Source organism: Pinus tabuliformis, chromosome 6, assembly GCF_031772625.1.
Source record: "Pinus tabuliformis cultivar Carrire ecotype Pingquan chromosome 6, CPIR1, whole genome shotgun sequence".
Taxonomy (NCBI): Eukaryota; Viridiplantae; Streptophyta; class Pinopsida; order Pinales; family Pinaceae; genus Pinus; species Pinus tabuliformis.
In genome coordinates this window covers 1492331777-1492350799 of record NC_142292.1, presented here as the reverse complement: position 1 = coordinate 1492350799, position 19023 = coordinate 1492331777, and the positions used below count along the sequence as shown (strand labels likewise).

Genomic DNA, 19023 nt, shown 5'->3' with positions numbered 1-19023 from the left:
CAACTGAAAGGTGAATGCTAGAAAATTTCCTCCAAGAATGAAAATGGAAAACTTCGCAAACTCCATCTGACCAAAGCGACAGGATAGAAAAGTCACAAATGTATCAAAGCATTGAGCCATGTCATTTCTTACCATAATCACCACCATCATCAACGAACACACAATTCTCTTCAAAAACTTCCAAAATCCATACCTAGACAGTCAAGTTGCTGGACAAATATCAGAGAGTAATCGTGAAGGTAAGAATTTATAACCATAATGAGTTCGATTAACATCATGTGTCTTCCAATGGGGGAGGGTGGCATCCATGTCTCTCCTCATATAATGATTAAGGGATAATATGATGTCACCCTCACCTCCCCTTGCCTACCTTCTCACCCCATTTGAGGTTCATTATTTCTCATTTACATATGCTATATGGTTACATAAAATTAGAAGGAATACATTCGCACATATACCATAGAGGAAATTTGAGATAATCTCTAACAAAAATGTATTTTATTGAATAAAAAAATAATTAATATGTTTAGAAGTTAAAAACAAAAAAAATGTTTTTCCCCGAAATATGTATTTAGAGTGTATTTCATTGTAGGTTACTAAATGTATCAAATTTGAATACTCATTGGATGCATAATTTAATTATACATCTAATTAGTAACCATATTTGATACTTCAGTGAAGCTATAGTAATTTAAACTAAAAATAAGTGAAAATTTGTTGTTTCTATTTTTTCTCTCCAAAATACTCAGTAGAATTTAAAATATTATTTCCTTTTTCATTTTAAAAATATTAGTAATATAAAATATTTATCATATTCTAAAATAACTTCAGTTCAATAATAACCTAATTATGGTACTAATTAATGAGATTTTTATTTTTCAATAAATAATAGTGATAATATAAAATTCTCCATATTTATTATTCTAATGATATTTATCATATTTCAAGAATATCTTAACGAGTGTGATGTTTCAAATGTGGTTAACTATTATCAAATAAAATAGGAGTCACATTTGACTTGTATACGTCCATGTCAATTATTTGATCTAGTTCCTTGAAAAGATCCAACTTAATGATTATCATTGATCAAGTTTCTTTAAATTCAAATGGTTATTTATTTCTCCTACTCAACAATGAGCCTTTCTCTCAGAAGAATCATTTTATACCTCAAATTTTCTTTAGCGAAGTTGGATCTAAGTTAATTTATTGTTTTTATTATTATCTTTTTGGTGAACGTATGATAACATTAGTGTTTTAATTAGGATGTAGAATAAGTTTTTCAATGCACTAACAATCTTCCAACTTATATTTCATGAAATGTTTCTAACATAAGAACATATGATACTATAATATTTAGCAAACTATCCCTAATGTAATATTTAACAAGCATTTGGAGGCTAGTCACTTTGTGTCTTTAATATTTCCTCTTACATCACTTCAACCTATGATTGACATTGTGCTTCCCTTCTCATTGTGCTCTTCTAAGAGGATATATTCTTTAAATCAATCTATTTGGTGAATTCGTTTGTAATCTAATGCCTACTTGCTATGTAGATAAAGGGCATTATAATTGATCACATCCTCCTCTAAATTTTATTTTAGTGCTCTTCCTTATCTCATGCCATTGCTAATGTGTCTTGCTATGTAGAGAAAGAATATGGGAATTTATCACATCCCTCCATCTAAATTTTATCTAAGTGCTCTTCCTCATATCATGCCACGACCAAAGAGGATATTTATATAATGTTTGTGAAAAGTATTGGACTTAATCCATGCAAATATCTTACTCCATGTTAGATTTCCATGCCAATAATTTTCAACAAATCTTTTATTGTCTAATTATTTTTCTAACTACTAGTGACATCATTGGTATCATGATATTAGATTCCTTCTCGGTCATATTAAGCTATGCTCATGTGAATTGGAAATTGAGAGTGATATTTACATCCCTCCCATTCAAATGGTAGGATTTACATATTTTGGTCACTTTAAGATGAATCGAGTTGCTAGAAATATATCAGAGAGTAATCACGAAGGTTGGAATTTATAACCATAATGAGTGCAATTAACACCATGTATCTTCTAATGGGGGAGAGTGGCATCCATGTCTCCCTCATATAATGATTAAGGTGATAGTATGATGCCACCCTTACCTCCCCCTTCCTACCTTCTCACCCCATTTGAGGTTCATTACTTCTCATTTATATCAGATTTATGGTTACATAAAATTAGAAGGAATGCATTCGCACATAGAGGAAATTTGAGATAATCTCTAACAAAAATGTATTTTATTGAATAAAAAATAATTGTATGCTAAAAAAAATGATTTTCCTCGAAATATGTATTTGGAGTGTATTTCATTGTAGGTTACTAAAAGTATCAAATTTAAACACTCATTAGATGCATAATTTAATTATATATCTAATGAGTAACCAAATATGATACTTCAATGAACCTAGAGTAATTTAAACTAAAAATAAGTGGCAAATTTTTTATTCTATTTTTTCTCTCCAAAATAATCAGTAGAATTTAAAATATTATTTCCTTTTTCATTTTAAAAATATTAGTAATACAAAATATTTAACATATTCTAAACTAACTTTATTTCAATAATAACCTAATTATGGTACTAATTAATGAAATTTTTATTTTTCAATAAATAATAGTGATAATATAAAATTCTCCATATTTATTATTCTAATGACATTTAGCATATTTTAAGAATATCTTCACCAATGTGAGGTTTCAAATGTGGTTAACTATTATCAAATAAAATAGGAGTCACTTTTGACTTGTATAGTTCCATCTAAATTGTTGTCCTTGATCTAGTTAGTTTAAAAGCTCCAACTCAATGATTATCATTGATCCAGATTCTTGAAATTCAAATGGTTATTTATTTTTCCTACTCAATGATGATCCTTTCTCTTAGGAGATTCATTTTAGACCTCAAATTTTATTTAGTGAAGTTGGATCTAAGTTAATATATTATTTTTATTATTAGCTTTTGGGTCAGTGTATGATAACATTAGTGTTTTACTTGGGATGTAGAATAAATTTATCAATGCAATAACAATCTTCCAACTTATCTTTCATGATACTTTTCTAACATGAGAACATATGATACTATAATATTTAACAAACGATCCCTAATGTACTATTTAACAAACATTAGGAGGCTATTCACTTTGTCCTTAATATTTCCTCTTACAACACTTCAACCTATGGTTGACATTGTGTTTCCCTTCTCATTATGCTTCCCTTCTCATTGTGCTCTTCTAAGAGGATATATTCTTTAAATCAATCTATTTGGTGAATTGGTTTGTACTCTAATGCCTACTTGCTATGTAGATAAAGGGAATTCTAATTGATCACATCCTCCTCTAAATTTTCTTTAAGTATGCTTCCTCATCTCATGCCATTACTAATGTTTCTTGCTATGTAGAGAAAGAATATGGGAATTGACCACACCCCACATGTAAATTTTCTCTAAGTGGTCCTCCTCATATAATGCCACTACCAAAGATGATCTTTATAGAATGTTTGTGAAGAGTATTGAACATACTCCATGCAAATATCTTACTCCATGTTAGCTTTCTATGCCAATAATTTTCAACAAATCTTTGATGGAATACTTACTTGTCTAACTACTAGTGACATCATTGGTATCATGATCTTAGATTCTTTCTCGATCATATTAAGCTATGCTTGTGTGAATTGGAAATTGAGAGTGATATTTACATCCCTCTCATTCAAATGGTAGGATTTACATATTTTGGTCACTTTAAGATGGATAGAGTTGTTGGACATATATCAAAGAGTAATCATGAAGGTTGGAATTTATAACCATAACAAGTGCAATTAACACCATGTATCTTCTAATGTGGGAGGGTGGCATCCAAGTCTCCCTCATATAATGATTAAGATGATAATATGATCCCACCGTCACCTCCCTCTGCCCACCTTCTCACCCCCATTTGAGGTTTATTATTTCTCATTTATATAGGCTTTATGGTTACATGAAATTAGAAGGAATACATTTGTAGATATACCATAGAGGAATTTGAGATAACCTTTAACAAAAATATATATTGAATAAAAAATTAATTAATATGTTTAGAAGCTAAAAATAAAAAAATATTTAGAAATTAAATATGTATTTAGAGTGTATTTCTTTGTAGGTTACTAAAAATATCAAATTTAACTACTCATTGGATACATAATTTAATTTTACATCTAATTAGTAAGTAGATTTAATGCTTTAACGTATATAAACAAGCAGATATTTATTTATCAATATTATATCCAGTGTTAATGACTAACATGGTCCCAATGCTCAATTTTGACGAAATTGGAGTGCCAATTTTAAAAAAGTTTAAGCATCAATTAGTCTTCCATGTGAAAAATGTAAGTAGCTTAAGATTCTATTAATACATCATACTAACTTCGAGAGACATCACATGGTAAAGCTAACGCCATAAAAATTGAAGATCAAAACATATGCAGAATCAATAACCTAGGATAAGACTAAAACTACAATTTCGACCAGGAAAGTAAAGAAAAATGGACAAACTTCAAGGGATCCATGCATTCTTATACTAAGGAAACCAATGCATAGAGTATAACGTCTACTATGATTAGATAGAGATAGATGCATTTTACACAGTGCATGGATATATATATATATATATATATATATAAAGTATAACGTCTATTATGATTATATATATATATATAAAACAAAGAAACCGTACCTCTCCCTTCACTATTTTTGCATTGCAACTTTTACAGGTTGCATGAGAACTTTTGGCATTCTCTATGGCAAACTCATTGCTACTGCGATCTGTAGTACTTCCACCACTACCTTGGCCAGGACCTCCAATATAATTAAGAATTATTTCTTGATCTTTCCATCTAAGTTCGTCAACTCCTTCCACTTCATGTAATCTGAAATTACATTAGAGAAATAAATAGCAAATTAGGCCTGGAATACTTTTGGCAACAAAGAGAATTATAAAATAATGTTGAAGGCTAAGAGACATACGCTTGAAATGGATGTCGAAAATTTGGAAAACAAGCTGCATGATTCCATGTCTGGAACAGAAGCCAATAAAATCACAAATCAATATGTTTCTTATATGTGAAATCTAAGAATAAATGTCAAGATCAGAAGGTCTGAGAGAAAACCCACCAAAGGCACTTGAAAGCGAAAGCAATGTCAAAATTAAAATGATAATCTGGTAAAGAATACTCATAAACATAGAACATAGCTACCAAAATTCAATACAATATGATAAAAAATGTGATTTCTGAAAATATTCTATATGTATATAGTTTCATTTGACTAATAGTAACGCTATTTTGCCAATTTTCAAATAATACTTGTGTTTTTCTGATAAATATTTATTCTTTTCATCACTTAAAGCTAAAAATTTTATTTAAATAAATAAATACATATTCATAAAATCAGTTTTCAAAATTTATTTATTTAAAAGATTTCGGAATAAAAGCATGCGTGGATAGGTTTTTGTGTTGACCCGTGTAATCTATTTGTGTTTAGGTGGGTACTCTCTTTAACATCTTATACTAGGGAAATAACAAATATCTATCAACCAGTTTAGATTCATCTTAAGCACGGATCTAACATGAGCCAAGAGGGATCAAATTTCTTTACGCGCAAACTTATTGTAGAGTTAAAAAAAACAATGTGTAATTTTTTATTATTTAAATTGTATTTTTGAATGTTATAGAGATTACATAACATGTGTACTGAGCCATTTTAAGAGGGTAAGTTAAACTGATTTTTTTATTGTTAATATATTTTTAAATATATGTTAATTTTAATTCATATTAAAATATGTTATTCATAACTCATATTGGATATCGTGGCTAATTAAATATGCATAGCATATTTTTTTTTAATTATAATCTACATTACTTTTCTATTTAGAGAATATTTTATTTAATGGGCTATAGAATGAGCCTCTAGACTCAATAAATTACAAAATATGAGTGATGTTAGTCAGGCTAGACTTATCCCTTCTTATTTTTTACTTAAATAGCTTTGTTTAGTGACAAAGGACTTCAGTTAATGAAAGAGGATCTCTCTACACCTTATAAAAAAAAAAGATGAGAAGATTTCTCCTTAAGCTAGTTTTAAAAATTTTAAATCTATTTAAAGGATTTTTATTTAGTAAATTTATCACAAATTTATCAAAATATTTATTTAGTAAACCTATGGGATAATATATATTTTTGGAATATGAAATAATATCTCTTAATTTAACTATAGATTGATAAATACTTTCTAATACTTTTACTTTATCAACCTCCCAATACATATATTTAACTAGAAAAATATCCAATTTTACTAAATATTTACTATTTTTACTAATTATTTTTTTATACACGAATAAGCTCCCCAATATTAAATTCCAATAAATATTAATAAATATTTTCCAAAACCTTTTTGTTTATTCCTCTTCCAATACATATTTTCAATAATAAAACCCCCTTTTCTATTTTTACTTAATATCTTTTTATTATACTCTCAATACCAATAAACTCCAATACTCAAATCTACCTCCCCGTACGTACAATATATTTACTATATTTTTAACATTATTAGAAACCTCTTTATAAATATATATTTTTAACATTATTAGAAACCTCTTTATAAATAAATACTAATCAGCATAATAAAATTTTATATATTCAAATTTAATATAGATAATATATCATCTGAGTATACATTACTGATATCATACGAGTTCTAAAAAGAGCGACTAAATAACAAATTAACAACAACAAAAAAAGGGACCCTCTCTGGGACCCTCTCTCTATCTTATATAATGAAACTTAATTAAAACAATTAAATAAGCTAGTCGCTTTTAGTATTTTCCTTTTCTTTCTCCACGAGTGAGAAGTGAGACATTATTTCACAATTAATTATTATTATTTTTTTTCTAGTTAACACTAACCTAAGTACCCACGGGGGATTTGAACCGGTGACCTATCGCAAGGAGTGCCTTAACAGCGCACCCATTCACCGTCAATCCAAAGCCCCGTGGGCTATTCCACAATTAATTATTAAATAAGTGCCTCATTAACATTTTTTCAACTATTCGTTTTGCTCATTCATTCAAATCACCCTCAATTGCATGAATTTTTTAATTTGCAAGCCTTTTTGTTGGTTGTCAACCCGTATATAAAGATTTAAATTTGGGCAAGGGCAAATTCTATTCTTCAAAAAACCTATGCAATGTAAATATGCCAATTGCATAAGAACATCAAGATTGATTCTAGATGATTTTACATTTGTTCCAAGGTGCACCATGTGTTGATTTTCAATCTTCTACCTTTGACACATGATTAATTTGGACAATGTTGATCCATGTACTAGGGATGAAGGCGATCAACCATGTTATGTATATAATGTCAAGATTACAAGGTTATGCATGCAGATTCAAAGGCACGATCAACCATACAAATATATGAATGGATAAAAAGGAATACAATTAAATTCATGTTACAAGATTTTGCAATATCAATAAATAAATAAAATAAAAATAGGTTAAAATTTTGATATTTTCAAATAATATTGTAACAATGGAATGATTAGTGAACCTGAGTGTAAAGGGTTATGTTGGTTAAAAAGGAAATACACAAAATAGTTTGATTATTAATGTATGTTAATGACCCATATTAATTATTAGATGGTTTTCGGGTAGCCCATAAAATATGATTAACTTGAAACAAGGTATATAGTGATCATGAGAGATCAAGGGATTGAATGCGCTATAGAGAAGTTGAAAAATTATATATAGCTGAAGAAAACAAATCATGATAAGCTCAAAATAAAAAAAGGGAAGTACCTGCACCTTCTTAACAACATGTCATTGTACCTCTTAGAAATCAAAGCTTTGAGGAAACATAGACTACAAAATCAAAGGCCATACCACTACTTACTAAGGGATATAGAAAAAATTAAAGAAAAGAGAGACATAGTGATAGTAGTGTATTTCAATGGGAGGACAAGGAAGGAAAGCTCCATGTGGTTAGTTTTATAAAGAGTATATACCCCATATGGTTGATAAGAGATGACAAGATTTGGAACAAGGAATCAGTAAATGAGAATAAAAAAGTATTTCACATTGGTGGATAGATTGTATACTTATGCAATGCACATAACATATAATTATGCAATTCTCTCACGAAATGCAAATGATGGAATGGAATCCATGTGTCACACAAATACCATTAAAATGTGTGATAGATTACATAATGAATTCAATGGATATAATAGAAAAAAATAAAAAAAATAAATTTCATGACTCATAATTGTAGTTAGGAGACGTTATTAGACCATGACAACTATTTATGGAGTTAACTAAAATAGAATGAGTTTGGGAGAAAATATGTCAATAAAAAAGTACCACAAAAAGAAATAGTTGTTACTATGAAAATGTAGAAAACTTCCATGTGGAAATTGAAAGAATCACCTCCCCATTGGGGTTCATGAACAAAACCAAGACAATAATATATCTATGCAAGGATATATAAAGGGAAGGAAATCTAAATAACATTTGAATGTTGCAACTTAGCTAGGACACTAAAGAAAGGAATGGAAATGACAAACCTTTTCCAATGAATCCAAGGTTTAACAAACAATGAACAAAGAGTGTAAGGAAGCAAGGGAAATGTACAGGAAAGAGCTAGAAAAATAAAAGAGAACTCACTCTATATACGCTAATCGGTAATAAATGAAAAGGTAAATCTATGGTGTCTGAATGACAAAAAATGTGAAAGATAGTAAAGGAAAACCCAACAAGCCTTTTCAAGGTAATTATAGACATGAAACAAGTGGTAGTGATTGACTTCATATCAAGCTAGTGATTGTCTCATGTGAGAAACATGTATCAAAATTTACTATGAAGAAAGCGACCATCAAGAATTCGTTTAGAGAAACATGTCTTCATAGAAGATGATGTGAAAGAGGGTATCAAAAATATGGTATAAAGAAATGAAAAAATCATCAAACAAATGTAAGAAAAATACCTTAAATGAGTAGAATTTCCTCATTTGACATATCATAACCCTACTTAATAACATGGCCTAGGAGGGAATCCTAAGTTGTTGGGAAATGAGCCTCATTTTTTCCATATTTAAAGAAGGATACAAAAGTAGTATCAAGAACTACCGAAGCATCATGACTTCCCTAGTGTTTACCAAGCTCATATGAGGGATAATCGAAGGAAAAAGTGAGAAAATGGGATAGAAAAAGGGAAAATAAGACAAATAAATAATGTGCCTCCAACCAAAGAAATCCACCATTAACCATTTCCTAACACCTAGGGGATGGACAAATGTAATTCTTCCCTCTCACGATGTGTTATTTGCAATGAAAATCTATAAGGAAAAAAAAAAAAAATATTGACTATGAGGAATTATTTGAGTTAAATGCACAAGTTATCAAAATATGTTGGAAAAGGATGAAATATAATGAATTGATTTAGTTTCCAAAATATATAAATTTTATAAATCAACCATTTTCTTCTAATAGTGTGTTAAAATTATGATCACAATGGGGGGCTTGAATCAATGTAATGTCTAATTTAACAATTAAAATAATCACAATTCAAAATAATTGAAATCATAATAGTGCATCCATAAAATAAATCATTACATCAATACACATAAACACCATGTATACGTGGAAACCCTTGCGACAGAAAACCATATATCTTATTATATTCTTCAATATTTAATTAGATCACTTTGTAGGAACCAACCTCTAAAATCTACAAGCACCAAATTGCTATAGGCTCCAACTTGATTGAGGCACCAACCTCTGAAATCTGCAAGCACCAACTTGTTTTAGGATCCAACCTAATTGAGGCACCAATGTCTGAAATCGACAAGAACGAACTTGATGTATGCTCCAACGTTACTAAGGCACCAACCTCTGATAGAGGCACCCACCTCCTTCACCAAAACATAGTATACCACCTTTCACAATCTTTCAAATTGGATCCACATGATCGAATCACAACAAATACCCCTAAAAAATCTAATAAGTCAAAGCAACCTCAACTGTTCCTCAATCACCGATAGTAGCATCTTCTTCATTTCTCATTTTAATCACTAAGACTATACTTGTTCATGAGCACCAGAACATTTTCACAACTACAAAAAAAATATAGCCTCTTGCTCTCAAATATATATCTTCATGACTTTTCATGTCCCCCTTTTAGATTACAAAATAAATCTTACCATTTTCCCCTTTTCAAAAATCAATTTGGACCTCAAAATGACCCACAAAACATTATAAAAATTAACAGTTCAACAAAATGACCTTTATGGGTTGACAAAATGCACCTTTCTGATCCATTGTCTACATAATGCACTTGTCGATGTGTGATCAATAGAATGTACCTCGCTAGTTAGATAGAGTGAACTACTCAAGTTCGACAAGATGCCTTTCTTCGTGCATTATTTGAAATACCAAAAAAAAAAAATTAGCCTTGGAATCGAATCCCTGATGACCACTGTGTTAATCACCACCACCAACATGTGAACTATATATTTTTTTATCAAATACTATGGTTCCCACATCATTATTATATGAATTCTATTAATCAACGATGATAAAACAATGGGCGAGGGGGATCAAACTCAAGACTGCACATATAATATTCCACCATGACACTATTTTTCTATATGTGTTACTTGTTTGGAACCACAACACAATAGTTCGTTAAGATTGAATGTTATCATGGAGCCATAAAAATATAGTAGTTCAAGACAGAAATCTGAAACTCCCTGCCTAGTAAACAAGCTCAACAACAATCATGCCACTATGTTATGCATTCAAACACTTGGCACAAAATGTTTTTCACCTCACAGCGTCGCATACAAGCTACAGAAACAAACGTTAACCAAATTCAAGCTCACGACCAATCAAACCATAACATTTCGAAAGCTTTGTGTTGGCCACATGCATATATCATATGCATTGCAAAAACACTACATCATTCCAGTACTCTATATGCCCACGGTTTTATACATGAAGCACCAAATGATCACACCCTTTAGGGCTTGGGGATGACCCATGTGACCTCATTCATGTGACCCAAACTTAACCAAGCACAAAATATTTATGCCCTTTAGGGCTTAAGGTTGACCCATGCAACCTCATTAATATGACCCAAACTTTATCAGGTTAGCCCTAGCATCTTATGGGCTAAGCCCATTTTCTTCATACAACCATGTGCCAAGACGCGTGGCTTAATGGTCCATAGGCAAAGAAATTTTGATGTCAACATGATGTCACCATGCCATGTGTCACCCAATTATAGTCCACTTGGCCAACCAAAGTTCCATGTCAACATACCACATGGCGCCCATGTCATGTTGCCACATCATCAAACATGTGTACGTCCATGTCATTAACCACATATACCTATGCACTATTCTCATGTTGTCACTTGTCACTAATATTGTGCTTTCACTTATGAACAATCTAGTGCTACCACTTATGCATCCACATTGAAGGGCCACATCATCACTTGCCTATGTTGGAGGTTCCAATTGTCATCCATTTAAATGGTCCATCTGGCACTTGCCACGTGTGAACATTTCATTGGTGGAGGAGACCCATGTGGAAGAGGTTGAAAGGAATGGTTGGGGGCGAGGGGGACCTCCCTTAACTATTATGCAATTTTGCACACAATCCACCAATCGTCAACCATAATTCATCGATAACCATCAAATTTGCTAGTGTTGTGTGGAATTTGAAATTTTAAACAATGCACAGGTTTGAAAATTTAGTTTTTTACCTTTTTTTTCCCTTATCTATTTTCAAACTAACTTTTCTCCTCATTCTGAAGGAGTTAGACCAAGTGCATTATATCATTGGAAAGTTCTCAAATAAAGTCACCCAACCAAACCATATGTATATTCGTTTGATCGACATGGCTCCAAAAAATCATCAAAAACTTCAAGGATATCCTACTTATTATAACATTAATTGTCATGAAACACATGCTCATAGATCTTCAGGATGTCATACCTCCTTTGACAACAATGATATTGGTTTTCCTTCGACAAGTTCTTGAGCTATCATACCTCCTTTGACATCAATGAAATTGGTTGTCATCCAACAAATGTGTGAACTATCATAAATCCTTTGACATTACTGGCATTGGTTGTCATCAATGACAACATGTTATACAACATAGTGATATCTTAATTTTTCTCTAAAATATAATGCATATATTCAGGTTAAAACATTATTTTAATACCTAAATGACATGATTTCTTAAGACAAATTTACATAAATGTAGATAATAGTTAGTTCTTGTGCACAACTATTTTCCCATCTATATATACCTAAAATTTCAATGTTAATCTTTAACATTGGGTTTAGGGGTCCTAACATAATCAATTAATTTTTGGTGTGTAGAGCTTGGTTTCTTATGTTCCATATAATTTGTTTTCCAAATGGGTGAACCAATGAAGTTACTATAGAAATAATATATATGTACTTTAGAATTGTGATATATATAAAGGTAAAATATATTTAAAAAAAAAACCATGTTTATATGTGTGAGAGAGAGAGCAACCCAAACATTTGAATTTTTTTACTTTTTCTAACGACTATCACCATAATTCGAGTACACAATTGTTTGTGAAAATGTAGGGTTTCGTTACTCAAATTGCATTTTTGAATCCATAGGAATATTCAACACTTCTAAAAAGCCTTGGGAAAAACTAGTTAGAAAATGTGATAAGGAAAAGTTTAAAAAGTTGAAAGTTATTCTCACACACACATAGTGAGAAAGTTTTACATGGCTATTATTTTATACAAAATAGCATGTGTACAATCCCATGAATTAAGAAAAAAGTGTGGGAATGTCTCTTTTCATATACATGTTAGATGAGTTGTTTTCTTTAGTTTTAGATTCAAAGTGATGAATCTAGTGGGTTTTGGTTACATAAATGAAATCATGTTCATTTTTCTAGCTCTCTATTATTATCTCCATTTTCAATGTAGTTTTTAACATGGTTCACATATTCGTCATTGATGAAACTAAATGCACTTATAGAGCTATGTTTTCAAATTCCATGTCTCAATGTCTCTAAGTGTTGCTCATGGTACTTGAATTCAAAAAGGTTTAAGTAGTGTTTAAGCTCATTATTTCCCCCTTAACCATGTTTATGCTTTAACATGCATTCCCAATGCAAAAAAGCTACTCATGATGCATGCATAGTACTTAGAGGCCAAATACCCCCTAAAAATATACCTTATGTTGATGAGAGGATTTTTTCAAGTCTCTTGATATTGATAGGATTCAACAAGATCCTAAGGCACTTATTTTTTATCCTTTGATGATGGTCAAGGATTCATGACTTATCCATGGTCCACAAAAGATTTTAATGGTGTCCATAACCAAATTGAATGTCAAATATCCCATATAAAGGTGTGGTTCCATATTGTTTTCATGGTGCTTGATTTAGAGAAGATTTGTTTGAGGCCTAAGGGCCTTATTTCCTCCCTTGGTGTTGGTTTTACCTCAATAAACATTGTTGGTGCTCATGACCTATTCCTACCACCCATATCACTCTAGTATGTCAAAGATACCATAGTACATGGGTATTGTGTAGTGGTTTGAGCATCCATTCATGGTGTTTAAGAATAAGGAGTTATGTTTTAGGGAAAAGGTTTTTATTTCCTGATCCGGATCTTGGGAGGAGGCCCCCAATATCTGAAAAATTGAAATGCCAGAAGAAAAAGAGGAGAATGCCCAATAAACCAAACCAAAAAGAAACTTTTGATTAAAACAGATAATAACTATAAGGACTACATTGTGGTGGACAAATTGTCCTTTTACAAAATGTGACTTGTTACTTATAGTATTTTTCAGTTACAATAGCATGGTTCAATTCCATGGATGAATGAATACCATGGGTAGATGTCACAATACCACAAGTCAATTCCATGGGTGAATGAATACCATGGGTGGATGTCACATACCACGGGTCAATTCCATGGGTGAACAAATACCATGGGTTGATGTCACAATACCATGGGTGAATGAATACCATGCGTGGATGTCACTTACAATACCATGGGTGGATGCCACTTACAATACCATGGGTAAATTCCATGGGTGGATGAATACCATGGGTTGATGCCATTTTCCATTCGGATCATTCCTCCCTCCTTAAGAAGCAATGGTCCCCATTGCGTGAAGTTCCCTCCTACAAAGTCTTTGTTGAATATGAAGACCCACTGAAGTGAAGGGTTTTATGTGGTTAACCCATAACCATGATGAACGAAGATCTGAGGATAGAGATACCTTGTAATGCTTTTTACCAATTGTAATACTGACAATGTGCGGCCTAGCAAATGGACTTTGATGAAGTGTGGGTTTGTGGATGACCCATAACCATGATGAACTAAGATCCGAGGATAGAGATACCCTGTAATGCTTGTGACCAACTGTGATACTGGCAATGTGCGACCTAGCAAATGGACTTCGATGAAGTGTGGGTTTGTGAATGACCCATAACCATGACAAATGAAGATCCGAGGATAGAGATACCCTGTAATGCTTGTGACCAAATGTGATACTAACAGTGTGTGGCCTAGCAAATGGACTTCAATGACAATGATTTTGTGTGATTGACCCCTAACCGTGATGTTGGTTGTTGATGAAGTAGCAGGTGCCTACATAGCCTGGGGTGGGAGGGCATGTCTCCAAATAACCCAAGCTGAATACTGCTATGCTGAAAATGATGAATGTGAAGCAGGTGCCTACTAAAGTAGGGTGGGAGGGCACGTCTCCAACGGGAACCCACTTTGAATGCTACTCCTGAATTAAAATGGACATAACTCAATCAATATAACTTAGAATATTTATTATAACCTATTTTTGAAAGCAGAAGGACCATTTTGCATCTTCCCATGTGTTGGAAATCTTTATCTGGACACTCTAGAATCTCATATTCGCACTGCAATTTTTCCGCCGTCACAAAAATTCTGAAAAAACAAATAGTTGATTTTACATCAACGATATCTCCCAATCCGAACTCCGATTCGACCCTTTTTTTTTTTTAAATTGGGTGATTTTTCAAGAGGAGCTCAGGTATACAATCATGTTTTTCAAATTCTTCACAAAAACTTCAAAAAATGATAGGAGAGTCGCTATCCACCAGTTGTCATCAGAAAAAAATTCTACAGCATAGCTGATTTTAAATCAACAATATCTCCCTCATCCAGAGTTCGATTCGGCCGACTTTTTTTTTAATTTTGGTATTTTTTTGCAAGGAATCCAGATCTGGTATTTGTTTTTGTAAATATTTCACCAAATGTTTCAGATCTGATCTGCAAACTCGTCGCCCAAAAAAAATTCCTGCAAAAAAATGAAAAAAGAAAAATTCTTCCTGCTTGGCCCAAGAAAGTGCTCTGTGGAGGTCGCAACATGTGCCTGAAGTTTGTTGAATATTGCTGCAAAAATTTGAAATTGAAATATGCATGAAACCCTCATTCCCATGGAATCATAACCTGCTCCGATACCACTGATCCGGATCTTGGGGGGAGGCCCCCAAGATCTGAAAAATTGAAATGCCAGAAGAAAAAGAGGAGAATGCCCAATAAACCAAACCACAAAGAAACTTTTTATTAAAACAGATAATAACTATAAGGACTACATTGTGGTGGACAAATTGTCCTTTTACAAAATGTGACTTGTTACTTATAGTATTTTTCAGTTACAATATCATGGTTCAATTCCATGGATGAATGAATACCATGGGTAGATGTCACAATACCACAAGTCAATTCCATGGGTGAATGAATACCATGGGTGGATGTCACATACCACGGGTCAATTCCATGGGTGAACAAATACCATGGGTTGATGTCACAATACCATGGGTGAATGAATACCATGCGTGGATGTCACTTACAATACCATGGGTGGATAAATACCATGAGTGGATGCCACTTACAATACCATGGGTAAATTCCATGGGTGGATGAATACCATGGGTTGATGCCATTTTCCATTCGGATCATTTCCCTCCCTAAATAATGGTTAAGGGAACAAGGTTATTATTTCTCTACCATGTCCATGGTTGTGGTCAAAACACCCATTTGCAATGCAAAAAAAATATAAATGGTACAAATACCCATCTCCTAGCCGAATGGACTCCTAGTCAGGGCTCATGTCACATTTTGTAGGCAATGTTCATGTTGCTTGAGATAAACAAGATTTAATAGGGATTAAGGCCCTTGTTTTATCATTAACCATGTTTAGGGATTAAGACCCATTTTCAGTGTACATAACCTACTCATGACACCTATGTCCCACTCAGAGCCTATAAAGAACCATTATAGAAGATTCATGTATTAGTTTGAGGATGAATTCAAGATTGTTGAACTTGAGAATATCTAATAATATCTTGACTTTCGACAGATGTTGATGACCTTCATCAACTAAATAATTTCACCTCAAGGAGAAATTTGATTCAAAATTCACACTATTTTGAATAGGGATCCATACAAATTCTACCATGGCTATTGTTATGTTTATAAAAAATGAAAATAATCTAAAATAAAATCCACAAATTATAAGAAAAAATTGGGCCTAAGAGAAAATAAATGTTTTTTGTTCATTAATGATGATAATCCTAAAGAAATAGGACAATAATCAAGGAATCCTAAATTAAAATTACTAATTAGATATATGCATCGATGTGGTAGAAATCATTAAATGATAGAAGTAATAATGAAATAAGAATACAAGTGAATACTTTACAAGACATATGAACATTCTCATAATCATTCTAGCATAAGAATGCAAATAAATAGTTACACAAAAATAGTATACACCAAAATCAATCTTCCAAAAACAATTATCACCTTCTCCATTCACATGAAAAGATTTTATATAGTTAAAGAAAATCCTTCCCCACATTCTTCCACTCATCTCATCACCCTCCCACATCCTACTTTGAGTTATAAGAATTTAATTTTAAGAAATTTTGGTGACTATTTGTTATAACTCTCTTTGCCACTCCACTATACTGAGAGAGACTGTAATTCAACTTACCTTGGTTGTTGGCTAGAATGCAATGCCTTTCACTGTTTTTATACTTATATGGGTCTTACAAGAAATTTTTTAGATGTTATAGAATTGAAATTATATAATTGAGTAATTTCTCATAATTATTTTGTCACAATTTCATAGTTATGAAATAACAATTATTCATAATTGAGAAGAAGTTTCTTCATGAGTTAGGAAAAGATCATAATTGAGCATGAAACTTGTCCATGACATGTAATTTTTTGATTCACAACCATCAAGTATATCCATGATTTGTATCCACCAATTTCACATGCCATCAAGACTAACTTCTCATGGCTCTAGGTATTTAGATACATTCCTAGGTTTAGAAAAAACAAATATAGAGAGCCCCTATAAAAAGGAAAACTAATTAATAGAAATAATATAGCTCAATTATATTGGTAGAATTTTGCCATAATATTTCCTTACGCATGACATCTTCCCAATCCATAGATAATTTAAAGAGAGTAAGCGACCAAATATGGGAAAGGATGTCTCACTAATTGAAGGTATAATATATTTGTAATTCTTACTTATGAATGGAAAAGGTGTATTTATCTTCATAGTTTATGTTCTATTATGAATGAACGTGATTTGAACGATGTTATGGTTCTTAATGCACACTAACTTGCCTCACAAAAAGGAAAACATGATCTTGTTTGGTGGTGTCTAGCTGTAGGTTATTAGATTAAGGATTTTGTAGTGGGATCTTTAGGCTGAAACAAGTACTCCTAGAACTCTACAGGATCTATGATCTATATCATCTAGCAGGTATATATATGTATGAGTCTTTTGACCACTTTATGTGGAATGAGCAATTGTTTATGTATCGTATCTAGATAGTTTCACTTGAGTTCCATCACACACTATTTGACGAATCTAAAGACAATATCTATGGAGCAATAACTCCTTAGATTTTGAAAATATTCAAAAGTAAAACTATTAGCCTCCCACTTATCTATGACCTTTCAAATTTCTTTCTCTTTTATATGAACTTTCAAATAACTTTTTCTTGATTCTTTTGTTTTTTTTTTACAATCTCATCCCTTCCTCAAGAGGGCTTTTGTAACTTTGAAAAATCCGTTTTACCATTTGTCATTTCTCCTTTCACTATTCATCCAAAATTCAGGGTTAACATATTTACATTCAATTTTTTTTTATAGAAATGTCGGGTTGTTGGGTCCCTATAATACTAGTTATTACCCCATTACTATTGTAGTTATACCCCCTATTTATATTGTTATGCCCCTATTACCCCCATATTGTTATTTATGTGCCCCATAGAATCCCTCTATTGTTATTTTTGTGGCTTTATATTATTATTGTTAGGTCGGCTGGATTATATTGTGACTCCTTAGACTCCTATATATAGAAAGGAGGTTTTGTCATTTGTATCATCCAAGAATTGTTCATTTATGTAATGTAAAGGAGGTTGCCCCCTCGAAGAGGCTGAATTCTAAGGCGTGGATCTCTCTTTTCTATCTTTTTGTGAGCTGGTTTCATAACATTTGGTATCAGAGCTTTGGATTCTAGGGTTTCGCTGCTCCAAACAGGTCATCGTGGAATTTTCGCTATAACTTTTTTTCTGTGACGTTTCAGAAGTCGAAAACAAAACCCATTTGAGAAGAATTGGCGTTGAACCTTGGGTCCGAATTTCAGAGCTTTTCGCGCGATATTTTCGGAGATATGATCTGAGGAAGTTGGTCTTTTTGCAGACTCCTGAATTACATTCAAAACAGGTGACCTGGGGAAAATCGTCATAACTCTCTCTCTGAGGATCGGATTGAAATTTCGTAAAAAGGTACAGAAAGAGGACGGACTGTAGTTTCTTGTATGTGTGTTTCAGATTCAAAAGTTGAAACAGTGACTCGTGGCACGTCGTACAAGTTCGCTC

At 32.1% G+C, this 19023-nt stretch overlaps 1 protein-coding gene across 1 annotated transcript in view; it reads right to left on the bottom strand.

Annotated features, from left to right (window-relative positions):
* Positions 1-19023, bottom strand: part of LOC149264306 (poly [ADP-ribose] polymerase 1-like) — a 321134-nt gene that overhangs the window by 190029 nt on the left and 112082 nt on the right. Inside the window, exons 2-3 of the mRNA XM_089427902.1 lie at positions 5042-5091; positions 4752-4944 (exon numbers count right to left, since the gene is read on the bottom strand). Coding sequence (XP_089284028.1) covers positions 4752-4944; positions 5042-5091 — 243 coding nt within the window. The remainder of the gene's footprint in view (positions 1-4751; positions 4945-5041; positions 5092-19023) is intronic.